Consider the following 18,094-nt stretch of genomic DNA (forward strand, 5'->3'; position numbering starts at 1 on the left):
TAAGATTTTATTTTTAAGTAGTCTCTACATCTCGTGCAGGGCTGAAACTCACAACCCCGAGATCAAGAATCACACACTCTACATGCTGAGTGCCCCTGAGAATGCTTTTAAAACTTAATTTGTTTTTTATTTACAACAGAATATATGTTAATTTATCATTATCATCTGTTCCACTAACCTGACTGCCTTTGATCATAATGTAAAAAAGGTTTCTGGACATTTTACGCACATTATTGAAATGCTTGCCACACGAATTGGGAAGAGGCCTTAGGTACTTCATGTTTAAGCTGAGACACGTTAATACTGCTCACAGTTTCTTACAGAAGGGGGAAAACTGCAGGGGTATTAGGTTGGACTTCCTAATTCTCCTGAACTGTGATGATAAAGTCAGAATTTGTAAGCACTGTAAGGGGAGAACATATCAGAGGTAAGATGTTAAAATCAGATAACCTATCTCATGTGGCTTTCTGTGATTATTGGCATAGACATAGTTAAGTTTAGCATTTAATTATAACATTATTATGGAAAGTTAAGGTCCTTAGTTTTATTTTATGCATTTTTTACAGCTGTCAAAACACAAGATAGTTAAGGTGTGCTTCTCGTGGAGCCACTGAAGTGTGATGCCCTATTCTCGGTGCTTTGGCCGGGGAGGGGGTGGGGAAGCAGCAGAAGTGGATTTGTTCGTGACGCTTAAAATATGAAAAGTGTAAGAATTTTACATTTTCTGGAATAACTACATAAAAATTCATTTATCATTAAGACATTAGATTCTATTTGAGCTTAAAAAAATGTATTGAGCACCTACTTTATGCTCGATCTAATGGTGCTGGGTGTTAAGGATGCAGGGTGAATTAAATGGGGTTTCAGGGAGGTTGGGAGTTTACCAGCAATTTTTCTTTGGATTTGCTATACCTTCTGAATTTTTCTAATGAACATATCTTATGTAATTAAAACAAACAAAGAAACATACCTTAGACATCCCTGTTTATAAGTCTTTTCCTACTCTTGCCCATGTTTGGATGGAATGGAGGAAGGAAGGACTACAACAGATAATTTACTGTGGAAGGTGGACGTGCGGATATATGTGTTCACTGAGCGCTGTACGTCTCTCTCTTTTTTGGAGAAAGGGAGATCACTTCAGCCTAGCTGTTGAAGAAACGTTTCTTGGAGGAAACAGTGGCTGAAGTGACTCTCGTCTGGTAACTATTGAAGAAAGTTGGGAGGCTCATTTCAGGCACAGAGATGAAGAAACACAGCATGAAACATGGTGTGTATTGGGAATTATAAGTAGTTAGGTAGCAGATGATGGTTCCAGAGTAGTTGGTGGGCCTTATGAAGGGTCTTTTACTCTAAGCTCAGCAGTGTGTAAGAGTGAAGGACCTGAAGCAGTAATGTGGTCATGATTTTGTTTTTATACTTGTAAAAAGTAGTTCGCTTTCCTCCTCTTAATTCTAAATATTGTATGATCGATCTAAGCTTTCTTTCCTTTTAAAGCAAAAGGACTTGAGGTACTAAAGGAAATGTGTCCGTTGGGTAGAAAGGTTGTCTAAGTGAAGTACCATGGCACCCTGCTAGTCCTCTGGTGACACCAGCTCTCGTGATGTCATCTGCTCGAATCTGAAAGGAACCAAGTGACCTGCCTGGCCAGCTTCCTGTTGGGCTCTAATAATTTTATATATGCGTGGGCTTTTGCCTTTTCTCTTGCCACTGGCAATGTCTATTCTCAGGGCATATCGGAAGTTTTAGTATAATTGTATAGACTTGGACTCATGTCTTGAGCCTCATTGTTCTTGAACCGGGTGGTAAAGAGTTAATGGTGATTTCATGATCTGCATCAGGGTGGGAAGTGGAGGTACTGGCCAGATTTAATAGGCTTTCTTGGCCTTCATGATGTCTTTTTGGGAGAGGACTGAAAGGAGAGGTCTGGCAGTCTTGCCTCTGGCTAGCATTCCTGCCCCTTAAAAAAACCCTTAGAAAGTGATTTAGAGCTTTGACTTCCTTCTCTCTCACTCTGAAATCTTTTACCTTTTAGCAAGGTAGTTTTCCTTGCTCAGTGTGTTTAAAAAGGGGGCCAGGGGAGGTCGGAGGTAAGGGGCTATTAGTTGCTGGCATAGGAATGCCTCAGAGTTCAGTACCTTGTGTAATCTACCAGTTGCCCTTTGTTTCCTTTTTAACTCTTCGATAATGCCACGTTGGTGATGTGGAGTCTTTCTGCACCGAGTAATCAGTTTTTCCCTCATACTGTACGAAACCTGTGATCTCTTCTCCTGGTTTGTGCACTTACATCTGTTTTCCTCTTCTGTCATTCACCTTTGTCCCTCCCTGATCTCTGCTCCTGTATCAGAGACAGAGTTCCCTGCTCACAGTGTGGAACCATTTATTCCCCAGTCATCTGATTTTTCAAGGCACACCCAGTTTTACTTTCCTTTATCTCATAGTTCTCAACAACTTCTCCTTTTTAGATTCCTTCTTTTCATATGAGTCTACCATAAACAGAAGACACATAATCATTTGTTTTTAATCATCAACTGGTTTATTTAATCAAGAGTTTAAAATACCCTGTGCACATACCAATTGTGTCCTCCTTTCCCCCACTTTTTTCATTTTCCATAGTCCTGCTCATTTCTCTCCTTTAAGTTTCATGATGTGGTATCTGCAGATATTAGATTATTTGGTATATGAGTCACTGATATTAGTGGCTGTGAAGTGGTATTAGATGCTGATGCATTAATATTAATGAATAAAATAGGATACTCAGATCTGTTTTATTTTAGCTAGGCATGTTACTTTTATATATCAAGTGGCTAATCAACTCCCTATAAATGCAGTGTAGCTTTAAATGGAAATACAGTAAAATCATTGTAAAAATAATTCAAGGGATATATGAGGATTTTTGCTGCAAGTGAAATAATCTCTCCATCTCTGCCTGGTTCAAGGAAATAAGATGAATTTACATTATTTTTGCTGTATTTTAATTAATTTTGTTTGGGACCATCTTGTATTCTTTTGCTGTTTATCACCTTCATCTTTATCTCTGTAACCTTCAGGAGGAGAGAGACCCTGTGGTTCTTGTATATCTACACATTTCTAGAAATCTGATCTTTCCCTCCTCCAAACACATGTATCAAAATCACATGTTTATTGGCTCTGTGACTTGTAATAATCACAGAGTTAATACACTGAATTTCAGTGGTATGAAATTATGTGCATATATTTTTATGGAAACATGACTTAGGATATTTAAAAAGACACACGAATGTCAAAACATTTCATTGAGAAATATAAGAGCAAGCTTCCTGGCCTTGAGCCCCCGCCGGGCTCCGGGCGTGAATGTGTAGGCAGGGAGCTGCGGTGTGCCCCGAGCGTGGCAGCAGGGCAGCTCTCACGGCGACTGCTGTTCAGGAAGGAGTTTGGGCGCATGCTTGCGCGGGTGCACACGTGCGTGCGTGTTTAGTGGACAAGGGGTTTGTTGGAAATTTGTAGCAGGCATATCAGATAATTTGACTATCGTGTTTATATTTTTGAATATATATATAAATATATAAAAATCTCGGTAACACCATGTAGTGTTTCCAATACTATCACTATAAAATGTGAAAGATTTTTTTTTTTAATGATTTTTTATTATGTTAGTCACCATACAGTACATCCCCGGTTTCCGACGTAAGGCTCGATGATTCATTAGTTCTGTATAACACCCAGTGCACCATGCAATACGTGCCCTCCTTACTACCCATCACCGGTCTATCCCATTCCCCCACCCCCCTCCCCTCTGAGGTCCTCAGTTTATTTCTGAGTCCATAGTCTCTCATGTTTCATTCCCCCTTCTGATTACCCCCCCTTCTTTATCCCTTTCTTCCCCTACCGATCATCCTAGTTCTTATGTTCCATAGATGAGAGAAATCATATGATAGTTGTCTTTCTCTGCTTGACTTATTTCACTTAGCATTATCTCCTCCAGTGCCGTCCATGTTGTAGCAAATGTTGAGAACTCGTTCTTTCTGATAGCTGAGTAATATTCCATTGTATATATGGACCACAACTTCTTTTTTTTTTTTTTAAGATTTTATTTATTTATTTGACAGAGATAGAGACAGCCAGCGAGAGAGGGAACACAAGCAGGGGGAGTGGGAGAGGAAGAAGCAGGCTCATAGCGGAGGAGCCTGATGTGGGGCTCGATCCCATAACACCGGGATCATGCCCTGAGCTGAAGGCAGATGCTTAACCACTGTGCCACCCAGGCGCCCCTGGACCACAACTTCTTAATCCAGTCATCTGTTGAAGGGCATCTCGGCTCCTTCCACAATTTAGCTATTGTGGACATTGCTGCTATGAACATTGGGGTGCATATGGCCCTTCTCTTCACTACGTCTGTATCTATGGGGTAAACACCCAGTAGCGCAATGGCTGGATCATAGGGTAGCTCAATTTTTAACTTTTTAAGGGACCTCCACACTGTTTTCCAGAGTGGCTGTACCAACTTGCATTCCCACCAACAATGTAGGAGGGATCCCCTTTCTCCACATCCTCTCCAACAATTGTTGTTTCTTGCCTTGTCTATTTTTGCCATTCTAACTGGCGTAAGGTGGTATCTCAGTGTGGTTTTGATTTGAATTTCCTTGATGGCTAATGATTTTGAACATTTTTTCATGTGTCTGTTAGCCATTTGTATGTCTTCATTGGAAAAGTGTCTGTTCATTTCTTCTGCCCATTTTTTGATTTGTTTGTTTCTCGTGTATTGAGTTTGAGAAGTTCTTTGTAGATCTTGGATACCAGTCCTTTATCTGTAGTGTCATTTGCAAATATCTTCTCCCATTCCGTGGGCTGCCTCTTAGTTTTTCTGACTGTTCCCTTGGCTGTGCAGAAACTTTTAATCTTGATGAAGTCCCATAAATTCATTTTATCTTTTGTTTCTCTTGCCTTTGGGGATGTGTCATGAAAAAGGTTGCTTTGGCCGATGTCGTAGAGGTTGTTGCCTATGTTCTCCTCTAGAATTTTGATGGATTCCTGTCTCACATCAAGGTCTTTCATCCATTTGGAGTTTATTTTTGTGTATGGTGTGAGATAGTGGTCAAGTTTCATTCTTTTGCATGTAGCTGTCCAATTTTCCCAGCACCATTTATTGAAGAGACTTTTTCCCACCGGATGTTTTTTCCTGCTTTATCAAATATTAGTTGCCCAAAGAGCCAAGGGTCCATTTCTGGGCTCTCTATTCTGTTCCATTGGTCTATGTGTCTGTTTTTGTGCCAGTACCATGCTGTCTTTGTGATCACAGCTTTGTAGTACAGCTCGAAATCCGGCATTGTGATGCCCCCAGCTTTGTTTTTCCTTTTCAACAGTTCTTTGGAGATTCGGGGCCTTTCCGTTTCCATACAAATTTAAGGACTATTTGTTCCAGTTCTTTGAAAAATGTCATCAGTATTTTGATCAGGATAGCACTGAAAGTGTAGATTGCTCTGGGTAGCATGGACATTTTAACTATGTTAATTCTTCCAATCCATGAGCATGGAATATCTTTCCATCTTTTTGTGTCTTCCTCAATGTCTTTCAAGAGTGATTTATAGTTTCTAGTATATAGGTCCTTTACCTCTCTGGTTAAGTTAATTCCAAGGTAACGTATGGTTTTTGGTGCTATTGTAAATGGGATGGATTCCCTAATTTCTCTTTCTTCAGTCTCGTTATTCATGTATAGAAATGCAACTGATTTCTGAGCATTGATTTTGTATCCCGCCACGTTACTGAATTGCTCTATAACTTCTAATAGTTTGGGAGTGGCTTCTTTTGGGTTTTCCATATAGAGTATCATGTCATCTGCGAAGAGAGACATTTTGACTTCTTCTTTGCTGATTTGAATACCTTTGATCCCTTTTTGTTGTCTGATTGCTGTTGCTAGGACTTCTAGTACTATGTTGAATAATAGTGGCGAGAGTGGGCATCCTTGTCGAGTTCCTGATCTTAAGGGAAAGGCTTCCAGCTTTTCCCTATTGAGAATAATATTTGCAGTAGGCTTTTCATAGATGGCTTTTATGAGATTGAGAAATGTACCTTCTATTCCTACACTCTGAAGGGTTTTAATCAGGAAAGGATGCTGTATTTTGTCAAATGCTTTTTAGGCATCGATTGAGAGGATCATATGGTTCCTGAGTCTTTTCTTGTTGATATGATGTATCACGCTGGTTGATTTGCGAATATTGAACCACGCTTGCATCCCAGGTATGAATCCCACTTGATCGTGATGAATAATCCTTTTAATGTACTGTTGGATTCTATTAGCAAATATCTTGTTGAGGATTTTGGCGTCCATATTCATTAGGGAAATCAGTCTGTAATTCTCCTTTTTGAGGGGGTCTTTGCCTGGTTTGGGGATCAAGGTAATATTGGCCTCATAGAATGAGTTTGGTAGCTTTCCTTCTGTTTCTATTTTTTGAAATAGCTTTAGGAGAATAGGTATTATTTCTTCTTTGAATGTTTGGTAGAATTCCCCAGGAAAGCCGTCCGGGCCTGGAGTGTGAAAGATTTTTTTAACCCCCATTTGATACCTTTCCCCAGGGCTGCTGTTAATGGTTTGTCCTCTCAGTTGTTTTCTGTATATTTTACATTGTGAAGTTGTATGCTTTTATGTGGTTTAAATAAATGACATATTTTAAAATATGTCCTGAAGGTAGTTATTTAATTGATTTTAGCTAACTTACGGTATTCAGAAGAAGAGTGAAAGAAGCATCGTCTTCAAGTTGCTAGCTGTGTTACAGCAAACGCCTTTGTGCTCATGCGTGTTTCTCTAGAGTAGATGTCTTCAAGTGGAATTATTGGGTCAGAAAATACGTTGGTTTACATAGAGATAGATTTTGTCAAATCCCCTTTGTAAAGTGTGCACTCATGTCAGTGCATTGTGAAAGTACCCATTTTCCCCATTCACTGCCTACTTGACTTCCCCAGTATCTTAGATGTGAAATTCTTAAAGATAATAGCCTGACAGCTCGTGGCCTGGGTATTTTGCACAGCTATTGGTTGTAAAAATCCTTTTGAAACAAAGTAGGACTAATACTTGGGAAATTGTTCCTTTGTGCATTTGTTTGGGACATATTTTGACTTTCTCACAGGGTCATTCTGTGTTTAAAGGTTACCACAGAAGGGAATTTCACCATGTCCTTCAAGTTAATTTGCTGTTGTGTAAACTTTATAATCAGGAAATAACACTTGGAGAAAATGCTTCACGGTGCAGTCTGACTTCCTTTTATTTTGGCCTTTAGAGTGTACAAAGGACAAACGAGTATTCTCTTAAGATACTTATTTACACATTGACATTTGCCTCTTCACAGATCTGAGTTCTTCTTCGCATATTAACTTCACTCATGTGGCCGTGTATGAGCTGTGACTCCTGTTCTTTCTCATGGTGGCTCCCCGCGTCCGCCAGGAGATGGCAGGATGCGTGCTGCCGCTGGGGCTGCCAGCCGTGCGTGGCAGTGGGGGATCCTGGCCCAGTGGGAAAGAGTTGGGAGGACTGGGATTTGATCCTCAAAGCGATGGGACTTCGGTGCCCGTGAGTGAACCTCTGGGAGGCTCATTCTATCTAAAAGAGGATTAACAGCCCCCACCAACGGTGAAGAGTGGAAGTACTGTGGATTAAATACCTGTGCATAGAAGGTGGTCAGTAGCTTGGAACCGTTAAGTCTTACGACAACCTTTCTGCCTTAAAACGCTTTAGAAACAATTTCAGGATTATCTTTAGGGAGATGAAGGAAGCTCTGAATTGCCCCAGAGCCAACTTTGCCATACCCAGTGAACAGGTAGAAGAGTAATAATTAGAAACATTTGTGAGTATTGACCACTTTAAAATGAAAAACTCTTCTTGCCAGACTATACGTCTCTAGTAAAGCAGTTGATTTGAGATAACATTTTACTAGTCCTAATTTTTTTTTAAAGATTCTTATTTATTTGAGAGAAAGAGAATGTGAGCACAAGCAGGGGGAGGGGCAGAGGGAGAAGCAGACTCCCCGCTGAGAAGGGAGCCCCACTTAGGGCTCAGTCCCAGGACCCCAGGATCATGACCTGAGCTGAGGCAGATGCTTAACGGACTGAGCCACCCAGGCGCCCCTAGTCCTAATTCTTGTTTTAAAAAAGCCTGCGTCCGTTTCTGGCAATATGGAGAATTAGAAATACTTACTGATAGTTACATGTGCTAGGTAATACATTACACACACACATGTATAAACACATATAAATAAATCTTTGTAAATTAATAGCCAAACTGGATGAGAGAGTAAAGGAATTTTCCTGATGTTGGGATTTGTTAATGCTGTTGATCTGATGTGTACCTGAAGGTATGTGCCAGTTCCTGGTGGCCTAGAGCCTCAGTCAGTGGGCTCTGAACATGGGGCACAAGAGACAAAGGCTGAGTGAGGCCAGTGCAGAGTAGACAGAGGGGAGACTCAAGGATAATTTAAGGACTCCCGAAGGGCAACATCTTCCCTGCGGGGGTGCGGGGAGGGGGGGCTGCTGTCAGAATTCCTTAACTACGGGACCATAATCACATTGTTCTGGTGCCAGAATTCATACTATATATGTGGGGCTTTAAAAATATATAATTTTAAAGTGAATTGGTAGTGAACACAGCAGGAGAGAACACACATCTTTGCTGGAAGAACTCTTTTTTTAAGCCAAGGCCGCTAAGATTCCCCACAGATAGAGTGTCAAGGACATGAGTTCATATTCTCCTATGAATAAACATACATAGAAACAAACTACCCTACGTGAGAGTCAGGAGATAATGACAAACTACATAAGCTCTCAAAGGTTGCAGATAGAATTACCATATAGAATATAAAATCAGTATATCTACTGTGTAGAAATAAATCAGAGACTGAGAATATAATTAAGGATGAACAGGATCAAAATTGACCATAGATTGGAAAAAGGACCAAAGAGATCTTTTATAAATGATACATAGTAATTTAAAAAAATAGATTGATAAAGCACTTTAGACACAGGGAAAGTGAGAGCTGAAACGGAAGATATACAAAGATTTAAAGTACAAAAGAAAAGATGAAGGGATAGGGTGAAAATGTCGAATGTGTTGAATCTGAATCTCAGAAGAAGTAGGATGGAGGATATATAACAGTCAAAGATACGATGACTGAGACCTGTTCAAAATTGGTGAAGTATATAAATGGGAAGCCAATGAATACTAAATCAGATAAATAAAGGTATATTCCTACTAGATACATGATCGTGAGGCTGGGGCATATTGAAGACCTTGGTGGTGGAGGTGGGAGGGTAATTACAGAGAAAGGACAGGTAACCTAGAAAGGAATGGCAGACTGATAGCTTCTATTTTAATAGCAACTGTAGAAGCCAGAAGATAGTCAAATGATACCTCAAAGTGATGAGAAAAAAAAGCATTAATCTACAATTCTGTATTCAGGAAAGCCATCATTCAAGAATGAATGCAAAGTAGATATTTCAAACTAGAAGAATAGCTAGCTAAAGGGGTCACTGTTTTCTGCCTTTTAACTCTGGGGAGTGGGAAGGAGGAAAGAAAGTCAGAGGGCAGGGCAAGAGCAGTGAGATTTTTAGGAGGTTGTGTATAGCCCCAAAATACTTATAGTAAATGCCATTTAAAAAATTAAGAAACACTTTATGTGAGCTGCTTGCTTCTGATGACTGATAAAGGTTAGATTTGGCTGTCTTTGCAGTTTATAAGGCTGAACATTTATGTAGATGTTGGAAAACTGAGATGGAAGAATGATGGATTGAGGAAAGGGAACTCACGGGCACTGCGGGGGGGAGGGGTGGATGGCTGTAAAGACTCATGAAGGCTGTGACATTAGGGTGCAGGCCAAGTAGCTCTCCCAGGAGAAAGGGATGTCTTGGCTGACAAATAAAACAAAAATCTTAAATCTGCCATCTGGAAAAGAGTGCTGTCCCCAGTAAGTTACATTCTCAGACTCGCCTACTTGCTCAGTGTAACAGGCCATGTCTGAGTTTGTGGAATAGCTGCATTTCAGAATATATTTTCTCTGTAAATTTTCTTTCTGGAAAGACTTTCCTATGCTTTGATGGAAAGCTGGCACAAATTGTTTATCTCTCTATGTACATTCATGAGAGGGGCTCTCCTGAAGTGAGACGGCAGTGTAGGATTGGGTTGAAATCTAAGAATGGGGTGACATTCCGAGGCCAGAGCCAAAGTTGTAAACACTTCCGTGAGGTTACTCCAATGAAGACAATCTGCATTTTGACTACTTTTGGGATTTTATTTTTACTATTTTTTAAAGATTTTAAGTAATCTCTACACCCAACGTGGGGCTCGAATTTATAACCCGTAGATCAAGTCACATGTTCCGCCGACTGAGCCAGCCAGGTACCCCTACTTTTGGGGTTTTTATCGAACTACTCATGCAATTATTTGTTCATTTGTGAGTTTCAGACATAATAAAGAGCTATATCTCCTCGAGATTGCAATAAAGAGATGTGTATGGAATATGAAAATAATTTGAATTTGTATTAATTCTGTTTTAGTAGTGGTTAAAGTCCGTATTACCATGATTTGTTTGATCGCTTACCGTGGGTAAAGACAGAGAGAGAGGTCAAATAGAGTTCTCCCTTTATGTGTTTTAATCCCTGTTTGTTGAAGCCAGAGGTTATTCTTTGGCTGATTCTATACTGAATAAAATACTTTATGTATTTGGAATAAAGAAACTGAAACCATTTTGTTTTCAAGTAATGAAATCACCCTGTGACTGAATCAGAACTGTTTAAAGCTATTACGTAGGTTTGGAATTTGCGATTTTGTGGCACAGTGTACGGTGAATACTCTGAATGTGAAGTCTTAGTGAAACTTTGGACTTGCTTGGCTTTGAGAACATTTCCTGGATCACGGTCATGTTGGCTTGATGGGATTTGACAGTTCTTGAAATTGGCTTTTATTAACTTGTAGGTTCTTCGTTTTAACTTACTGAAACACAAAGTGTACAGAACTCTGCTCTGTCTAATGTAAAGTAAGGACTTGTATTGATCTATTCTCTACAGCCAAATAGTTGGGGAGGCTAAAAGTGATTTATTTTTCTTGTTTTACATAGATTAAATCCACATTGATGATCAGGTTTAATTATAGAATTCCTAGTTGGTACTATAAGTGAGAATATTCATTTTCTTAGAGACGTATCTGATTATGAAAAGACTATCATAATTCTTGTTAGATCATCATCGGTAAATGTTTAAGAAATCTGCACGCCCACCTCCTCTCAGTCGCCAAACATACACGGATGACTTTCTGATCTGTGTTTTAATTTCACCTCTCTGAATCCAGGTAACCAAATTCCTTCTGAATCAAGCAGGGTGTAAGAAGTAAAATACTTAGAAGCCTGTCCTTCTGACTTTTGTTCCTATTCATAGGCCAGAGAAGCATTCTCATTGTGTGCTTGATGCATCTTTTGCATGGAATTACTTTTACTGGGGGAATGTACCTGCCTTTTCTGCTCTGAGGGCAGTGCTGTGTAAGCAGAACCTGGATCGTGGATGTTAGGAAGCTTCTCCCTTTCCCAAAGGGGCCATAAAATTAAGTTTTGCAAGCATTCGGTCATTTTGGGGGGAAGATGATACTTGCATGTTGATAGAATATAATATTGGAAAGTGTGCATTCATCTGGTACAGGACTGTCAGTGCACAGTTTTAAAATGTCAAACAAAAGCACGTTTCATCTGGTGGGAAATCTAAGGTGAGATGTATGCCTGTTTAAAAGGCTAAAATACCACTTCTAATTTTTTAAAATTCGTTTTATGTTTGAAGAAGTAGTCAACTTCTGAGTGTTCCGAAGGAGGTATAACTAGCACTCAGGTGCAAACCCTGCAGGTAGAAGATAAAGCTTAAATCATGGTCCTTTAAGTTCACATGTCATGAAGTCAGACCATTTATATACTAGTTGTGGCTTGTGGAGCACCACTTCAGAAATGTTCGTGTCAAGTTTGTTCCCTGCTGCAAGTCTCGCTAATAGGACACCCTCTCCCACTCTGGTAATTTGTCAAGGTGAAGGGGGAGAGGGCTCTGCTCCGCCGCCGGTAGATTTAGGACATCAAGACGATTGTCCACCTCTGGGAAAGAAAATTGACCTTTGTCTTCTTTCTCTTCTAGATTGTCTTTTTACTCGGGCCACTCTTCGTTCTCCATGTACTGCATGCTGTTCGTGGCAGTAAGTACTCTCCGTTGGTTTCCGGTGGGTTACGTGCTGCGTGCAGCTGGGTGTTGAACCTCGGTGCTCCCTGCCGTGTGGCCACCTCCCGCATCCTCCTGAGCTGGGCTGCTGCTGGCCGCAGTGCGGCTCAGAGAAGGGACGCTGTGCGTCTGCCACAGACAGGTACAGCTGTGGAGGAGGACTGGCCCGTCAGGAGAGGCAGCGGACAGGCACACTTGTGGAGCGGGCGGCGAATTGGGAACCTTCAGGACTGTAGGGGGTCTTGCCCGGTGAAGTAGGTGTTTCCTGCCAGTGGCAGAAACCTAATCATCAAGTCTGCCAGCCTGGTGCTCGGAGTCGGTTGACATGCGCCGTTACTTTGGGATGTATTTTCTGCAACATACCATCAGCTTCTGTGTCATCACCGCAGGTCCCCGCTCTGAAGAACCGGGCAAGGTGGTTGCTGCTGGGTGATGACCTGGCCCTAACTGGGAGCCCTGACCTAGGAGCTCAGGGGGCCCCTTTCCTCCGGGGGCTTCTGGGTTTAGGGGTGGAGCTTTGACTCGTGGATGTGAAGGCAGCTGTTGTTGCTCCTTGAGTAGGTTTTGTTTTCCTTCCACTTTCTGAAATACTTGATTGACTGCTTTCCATGGGACGAGAAAGGTTTCAGCTTCTGGAAGAAGCAGTTGTTGCTTCTGGAGCTTAGCATCCCTCCAGTCCGCAGGCCCATGTCTAACTGCTAACCCAGAGAGCAGCGTGGCAGTTGGCCCTTGCAGCCTACACAGTGATCAGTGAAGAGGTAGGAACATATTTGCGTCTGCATTTTGCGTCTCTGGAGATGAGTGTTTATCCAGAGTCACTTAAGGAAGACCAGGCTTCAGGGCATATACGGGAGTCTTTAAAGATCAGTTCAGTGGACTTATTTTTTATAATGTGCTCATTCTCCTATCTCTGTGTGTCTCTCTTCCTCTGTAAAATTAGCAAAATTTGTTGGAAAAGAAGAGAGGGGGAGAAGATCTCTACCCTAAATGATCAGCTGCAATTTTCGTCTTAATTTCCTTTATGAGTGGATTTTTATGTAGTGGTGTTTTGTGTGAATTTGCTGTTTGCTCTCCACCCTCCTTCCTTGGTCACATTAAGTACTCTTGAGTATTTAATGCTTACATTATAAGTCCAGGATATGTAATATTAAGAGTAGACTGCTGTGAGTTAATTTGGTCTCATATAGAGACGTTTTAAAATCAATTTTTACTGTAATCCTGCTTTCATTTGAAAAACCAAATTTGAGAAGTCAAAAGAATGTAAAAATTACAGATGTGTGCGCTATACAAAATTCAAACCCACACTTTCAAAACCATTACAGTTGAGCTAATTTTTGGCTTCTTCACCATTTCTGGAAATGTAAGTCTTTTGTCTTTGGTTAATTTTGCGAGGAAGCAGCAGGGTACCAATTTAGCAGAATTTGGGGCTTCCTTTTTAAAATACATGCCCAAATGTTTCTGAAAATGTGCCATGTTCGGGAATGTGAGTTATTTGAAGGGAGGAACAAGAAATACAATTCCAATATCCTCTGTTCATTTATCTTACTGGGAAAAGTTAGCATTCTTTCTAAAGGGAGCCGCCGTATGTTTTTCTTTTTAAATAGGGCACGGGGACTGGAGGAGACGAAGGCTAGAGCCATTAGTATCCTGAGAAATCTCCCCAAAGCGGAAGTCTGTGACTGCACTGATGGCTTTTCAGTGTTTGAACATGTTGTATATGCCCACAGCCAGGCCTCGCCAGTGCAGCCTCTGTCATTTGTCAGCCCCTCACCTGCGTGTCAGTGTCTTTAAGTCCTTAGGGAGAGACTTGAGAATCTGAAGTTGATACTGATGATTTGCATTTAACTACTTGAATTATTGACTCTTTCTGATAATCGTCATGAAGTGAGAGCAGAGGGATGGTTGCCACCCTTTTATAGTTGGGGAAATAGGGCCCTTGGGAGGCTGTGGAGGTCTGTCAGCTCTCTGGTGGTCTCTTGTTCGTCAGGTTCCCTTGCTTTGTGATAGACCGCTTGATCTGAACCCTAGTTCAGTTATTTTTAAGAAGGTCAGGTGATAACACGTGACTTTTACCGTTTTTTTTCCCCCCGAGGATTTTATTTATTGATTTGACAGAGAACACAGAGTGGCAGCAGGAGAGGGAGAAGCAGGCTCCCTGCTGAGCAGGGAGCCCGATGTGGGGCTTGATCCCAGGACTCTGGGATCATGACCTAAGCCGAAGGCAGACGCCTAACCAACTGAGCCACCCAGGCGCCCCCCCCAACTGTTTTTAATTGTAAAGAAAATTCTCAGATGTATCATATTCCATACCCAGTAGTGTATGTTTCATCTTTGCTCTTTGACCCTTCTCAGAATATCTGTACATTCAGTCAAATACAAACTTTTACTGAGGGCTCTTCTGCAAAATATGAAGCTATTGTATAGAGGATGAAATTAATACATAGAGGGCCTCAGTGGTGAGCCTGCTCTGTGGACACCCGGGAGTGTATGAGGGGGCAAGTTAAGGATCTAAGCAGAGGGAAAATTACCTTGACTGTAGTTTGGTAACTGGGTCAGTATGAGCTCTTAGAGGTAAAGTTATAATGAAAAGTTCAGATAAATAGATTTGTCATAGACCAAGGCCTTTCTGGAAAGGAAAGTTGGTCAGAGCAACCATGCAGTGCATTTCAGTGACTCTAAGCAGTGGAAATATTTACTTGATGTGGATGTAGGCCCCAGCTCTTATTTCAGCCCCTCAACACACAGATGTCTCCCTGCTTTCCAGCTTTCACATTTATATACAACATTTAACCACCCCCACCTCCTCCGCCAATTCCTTAGGCAGTGACTCATCTTGTTTCCCTAGGCATCTTGGCATCGTGGGTCAATCCCAGATTTGGGGGGGATGTACCGTCATTTAAATTCTGAGGACAGTTTTTGATAGCCAAAACTTCCGTCAAGAATTCCTGACACCCAGAAATTAACTTTAAAAAGTCTCTTAAAGAAAATATCCTGACCATTGTTCTCCTCTGGCAGGCAGCCCGGCCCTGCACTTGACAGTGGCAGGACAGTCAGCACCCATGAAAAGCGCCTAGGCTGTCAGGAGCACATGGCAGGGCTTCTTTGCACACAGCTAGTTCAAGTACCTAGTGAGATCCATTGAACTTGGCCAAATGCCAAAGAATCTAAATTTACTTCACTGTCCAGGAAAGGAACCATGTTAGGAGACTGTTCTTTTTTCAGTACATACATATATGGAATGTACTGAAATATCCTGAAGGAAACACGTTTGCCAGCACTGTACTATGGAGCCTGAAATCTCAGACTGTGTATCACTGTCATGAAATCCCTAGGTTAATTACTACAGCGGGGGCCCAAGCACCTTAGTGTCCGCGCTTCAGCTACCCCCCCCCCCCCCCCCCCGCCACAGGATCCTTGGATCTGGGTCTCGCCCCCTCCTGTTTGGACAGTGCTCTTTGATACCACCCGATTCCCTCAAGATTCGTACAGTCCCTTCCCCGCACTCAACATGTAGTACCTCCGGTTAGTGATCTTTCATGAAGACGGTTTCCACAGTGTGAATTAATGCCGGGCACTGGGCAAGTGAAGAGCGCCCAGGAACTGTATGAATCCTGCCTAATTTAACGTGGGATTCTACATCTAAATTTAGGAATTCTGTGACTCCTAAAGACGGTGAAATTGAAGCCTAGAGTAAAGACTCAACAGAGGTCAGCCTTAGGGTGTTCTCCTGGCCAGATCTGTCATCAGAAGGAGATGGAACGATATATTCCCTGGCTTAGTCTTAGAAGCTGTGTTTTCAAGAGCAAGGAACATTTCTTTGTCTTGAACTCTCTACTGTTGGTCTAGTTCAGGAGTTGGGAAATGATTTCCGTAAAAGGTCATATCATAGTCAGGCTTTGCAGGCCACAATGCAGTCTCCATTGCATATTCTTTTTTTAAAAAATAGCCCTTTAAAATGTGAAAAACCATCTTTAGCTTGCAAGCTGACCCCCTGACTCTACTTTAAAATGGGGGAGAAAAAAATCTCTTATTTTAAGAATAGATTATTAGGAAATTCTGTGAGACAACAGCATTTTGTAGTTAAGTGTTATAGGATCAAGGAAAGGCAAAATAAAAATAAACCAGCCTCACAAAATATTTTGGTCAGCAATCAGATTTTAAAAGTGAGAAATTAGACCCTTTAATGGAAGCTAGTATTTTTTTTTCCCCAGAAATTTTAGGCAAAAAGGCCTAAATAGTCTACCCTTTGGTTGACAGATAATGAAAGACTACGTAAGTAGGGTCAAAAGACATTGAATTTCTTTATTTAAAAAGCTGTATATATAATTTTTTTTACCCAAAAAAAGTCTGTACCTTTGCATTTGTTTCAGTGTGAACCTGTGCATTGAAAAGTCCTGTTTAATTTGACCAGGTCTTTGTGTGCCCTACAAAACTATCCTAAGGCTCTGCACAAAGAGATTCAGTGTTGGATTCTCTCTGGATGAGGAGGAAGGCCTCTCTGCACGTGTTAGGGAAGCATTCGCCGCCTGCACGGTGGGGCGTCTTCCTACAATCCCTTCTGCCTTTGAATATCTGGTTATTTTGAGCAAATCAATTCTTTCTGTCCTCGTTGCCTTAAGGAATAAGAAATTGCCTTTATGAATCTCTAGTAATATCTCAGCTAAGAAGCTTTTGTTTATTTCTTTAAAAAATACTGGACATAGTAACTTATTTCCATCCCATTTTCAATAGGTTTTACTTTGCTAAGAGACTGGACACTTTTTTTTTTTTTTTTAAAAAAGAGACTGGACGCTTGACCCTACATTGAGCAATTACATTTTCCTGACCAGAAGCCCTGTGTGGAAGAGTGGCTCAGGGCCTGCCCTTGCTCATTTTGCTCTTGTTGTAAGGAAAAACTACATCTGGAACCTTCCTTTTCACAAGGGCCAGTAGTGATGCCTGGTTTTAGTGAGGACATTCCTGGAGGATATTGGTAGATTATCCCTAATGCTAATTATCAAACTATTTTCTGCTTTCTAAATCTGGGTTATGCACAATCATTGGTTGTATCTGATTTTCCCTGAGCTCTTTCTCTGACGCACCGCCTGGTCAGGAAAATAACGGTTCCCCTCCTGGAGAGACGGGGGGAAACTGAAATAGGCCTCACTGTGGTTTCCTTTTGAGGCCTTGAGGTTAATTTCCTCTCCAGGTTCTCCTGTGGTGGATGTCTATCCTGCCTCTTGAATAGATGAAAAAGTGGGCAGGGAGCAGTGTAAAGGTTGGTGAAGCATGTGATATATCCTTGTTTTTCCTGTAACTTTATGCTCTATTTGTGCCTCTTGGAAACCCACAAGCCTCTTGCCTTTTCCTGTGACAGCAGGGAGGACACTAGTGATAGGCTGTTGTTCCTTTCACAAACCTGACTTCTCTTTGCCTCTGGGGAGGACCTCAGTGACCAGCTGCAGGTTATTGCTTCCCTTCTGCCTTTTCTACCCTTTCTCTTATTTCTAGTTGGGAACTTTCTGCTTTGGAGCTTCTTTCACCACAAGGTTGGATGTTAGGATCAGGAGGGATTCAGAGGCCGAGAATTTCTCAGTAGGCAGTACTCTGTCCCCAACCAGTGGACCAAAATCCCCATGGGGCAGGTCCGTGGAGGCCGAACTGTAGCATGCTCAGAGAAGAATCTCAGAATGGGCCTGAGGAGAGCGATAGAGATGGGTAGATGAACCATCTTCAGCTTAGAGCAGGGGTTCACACCTTGTACTGTACGCAGAAGGAAGTCACGGAAGTAAATCCCGTGCCCAGTGCCAGACTGCTCTTAAAAAGGAGTCTTCAGTGGACATTTAATGTGTTTGTTCTCGGGAGATTTAAGTTTTTCTCATGGTTTGAAGCCCGGTGTATAAATACT

The 18,094-nt window shown here is 41.6% G+C and overlaps 1 protein-coding gene across 4 annotated transcripts in view; it reads left to right on the forward strand.

The window, feature by feature from the left end:
• The window catches only part of PLPP1 (phospholipid phosphatase 1), a 93,004-nt gene that overhangs the window by 68,854 nt on the left and 6,056 nt on the right, over nucleotides 1-18,094 (forward strand). For all 4 annotated transcript variants that reach the window (XM_045794334.2, XM_045794335.2, XM_087862146.1 and 1 more), the window contains one exon: nucleotides 12,127-12,184. In XM_045794334.2, the coding sequence (XP_045650290.1) occupies nucleotides 12,127-12,184 (58 nt within the window). The remainder of the gene's footprint in view (nucleotides 1-12,126; nucleotides 12,185-18,094) is intronic.

This window comes from Ursus americanus, chromosome 5, assembly GCF_024610735.1.
Source record: "Ursus americanus isolate L20-20 chromosome 5, mUrsAme1.1.p, whole genome shotgun sequence".
In the NCBI taxonomy this organism is placed as follows: Eukaryota; Metazoa; Chordata; class Mammalia; order Carnivora; family Ursidae; genus Ursus; species Ursus americanus.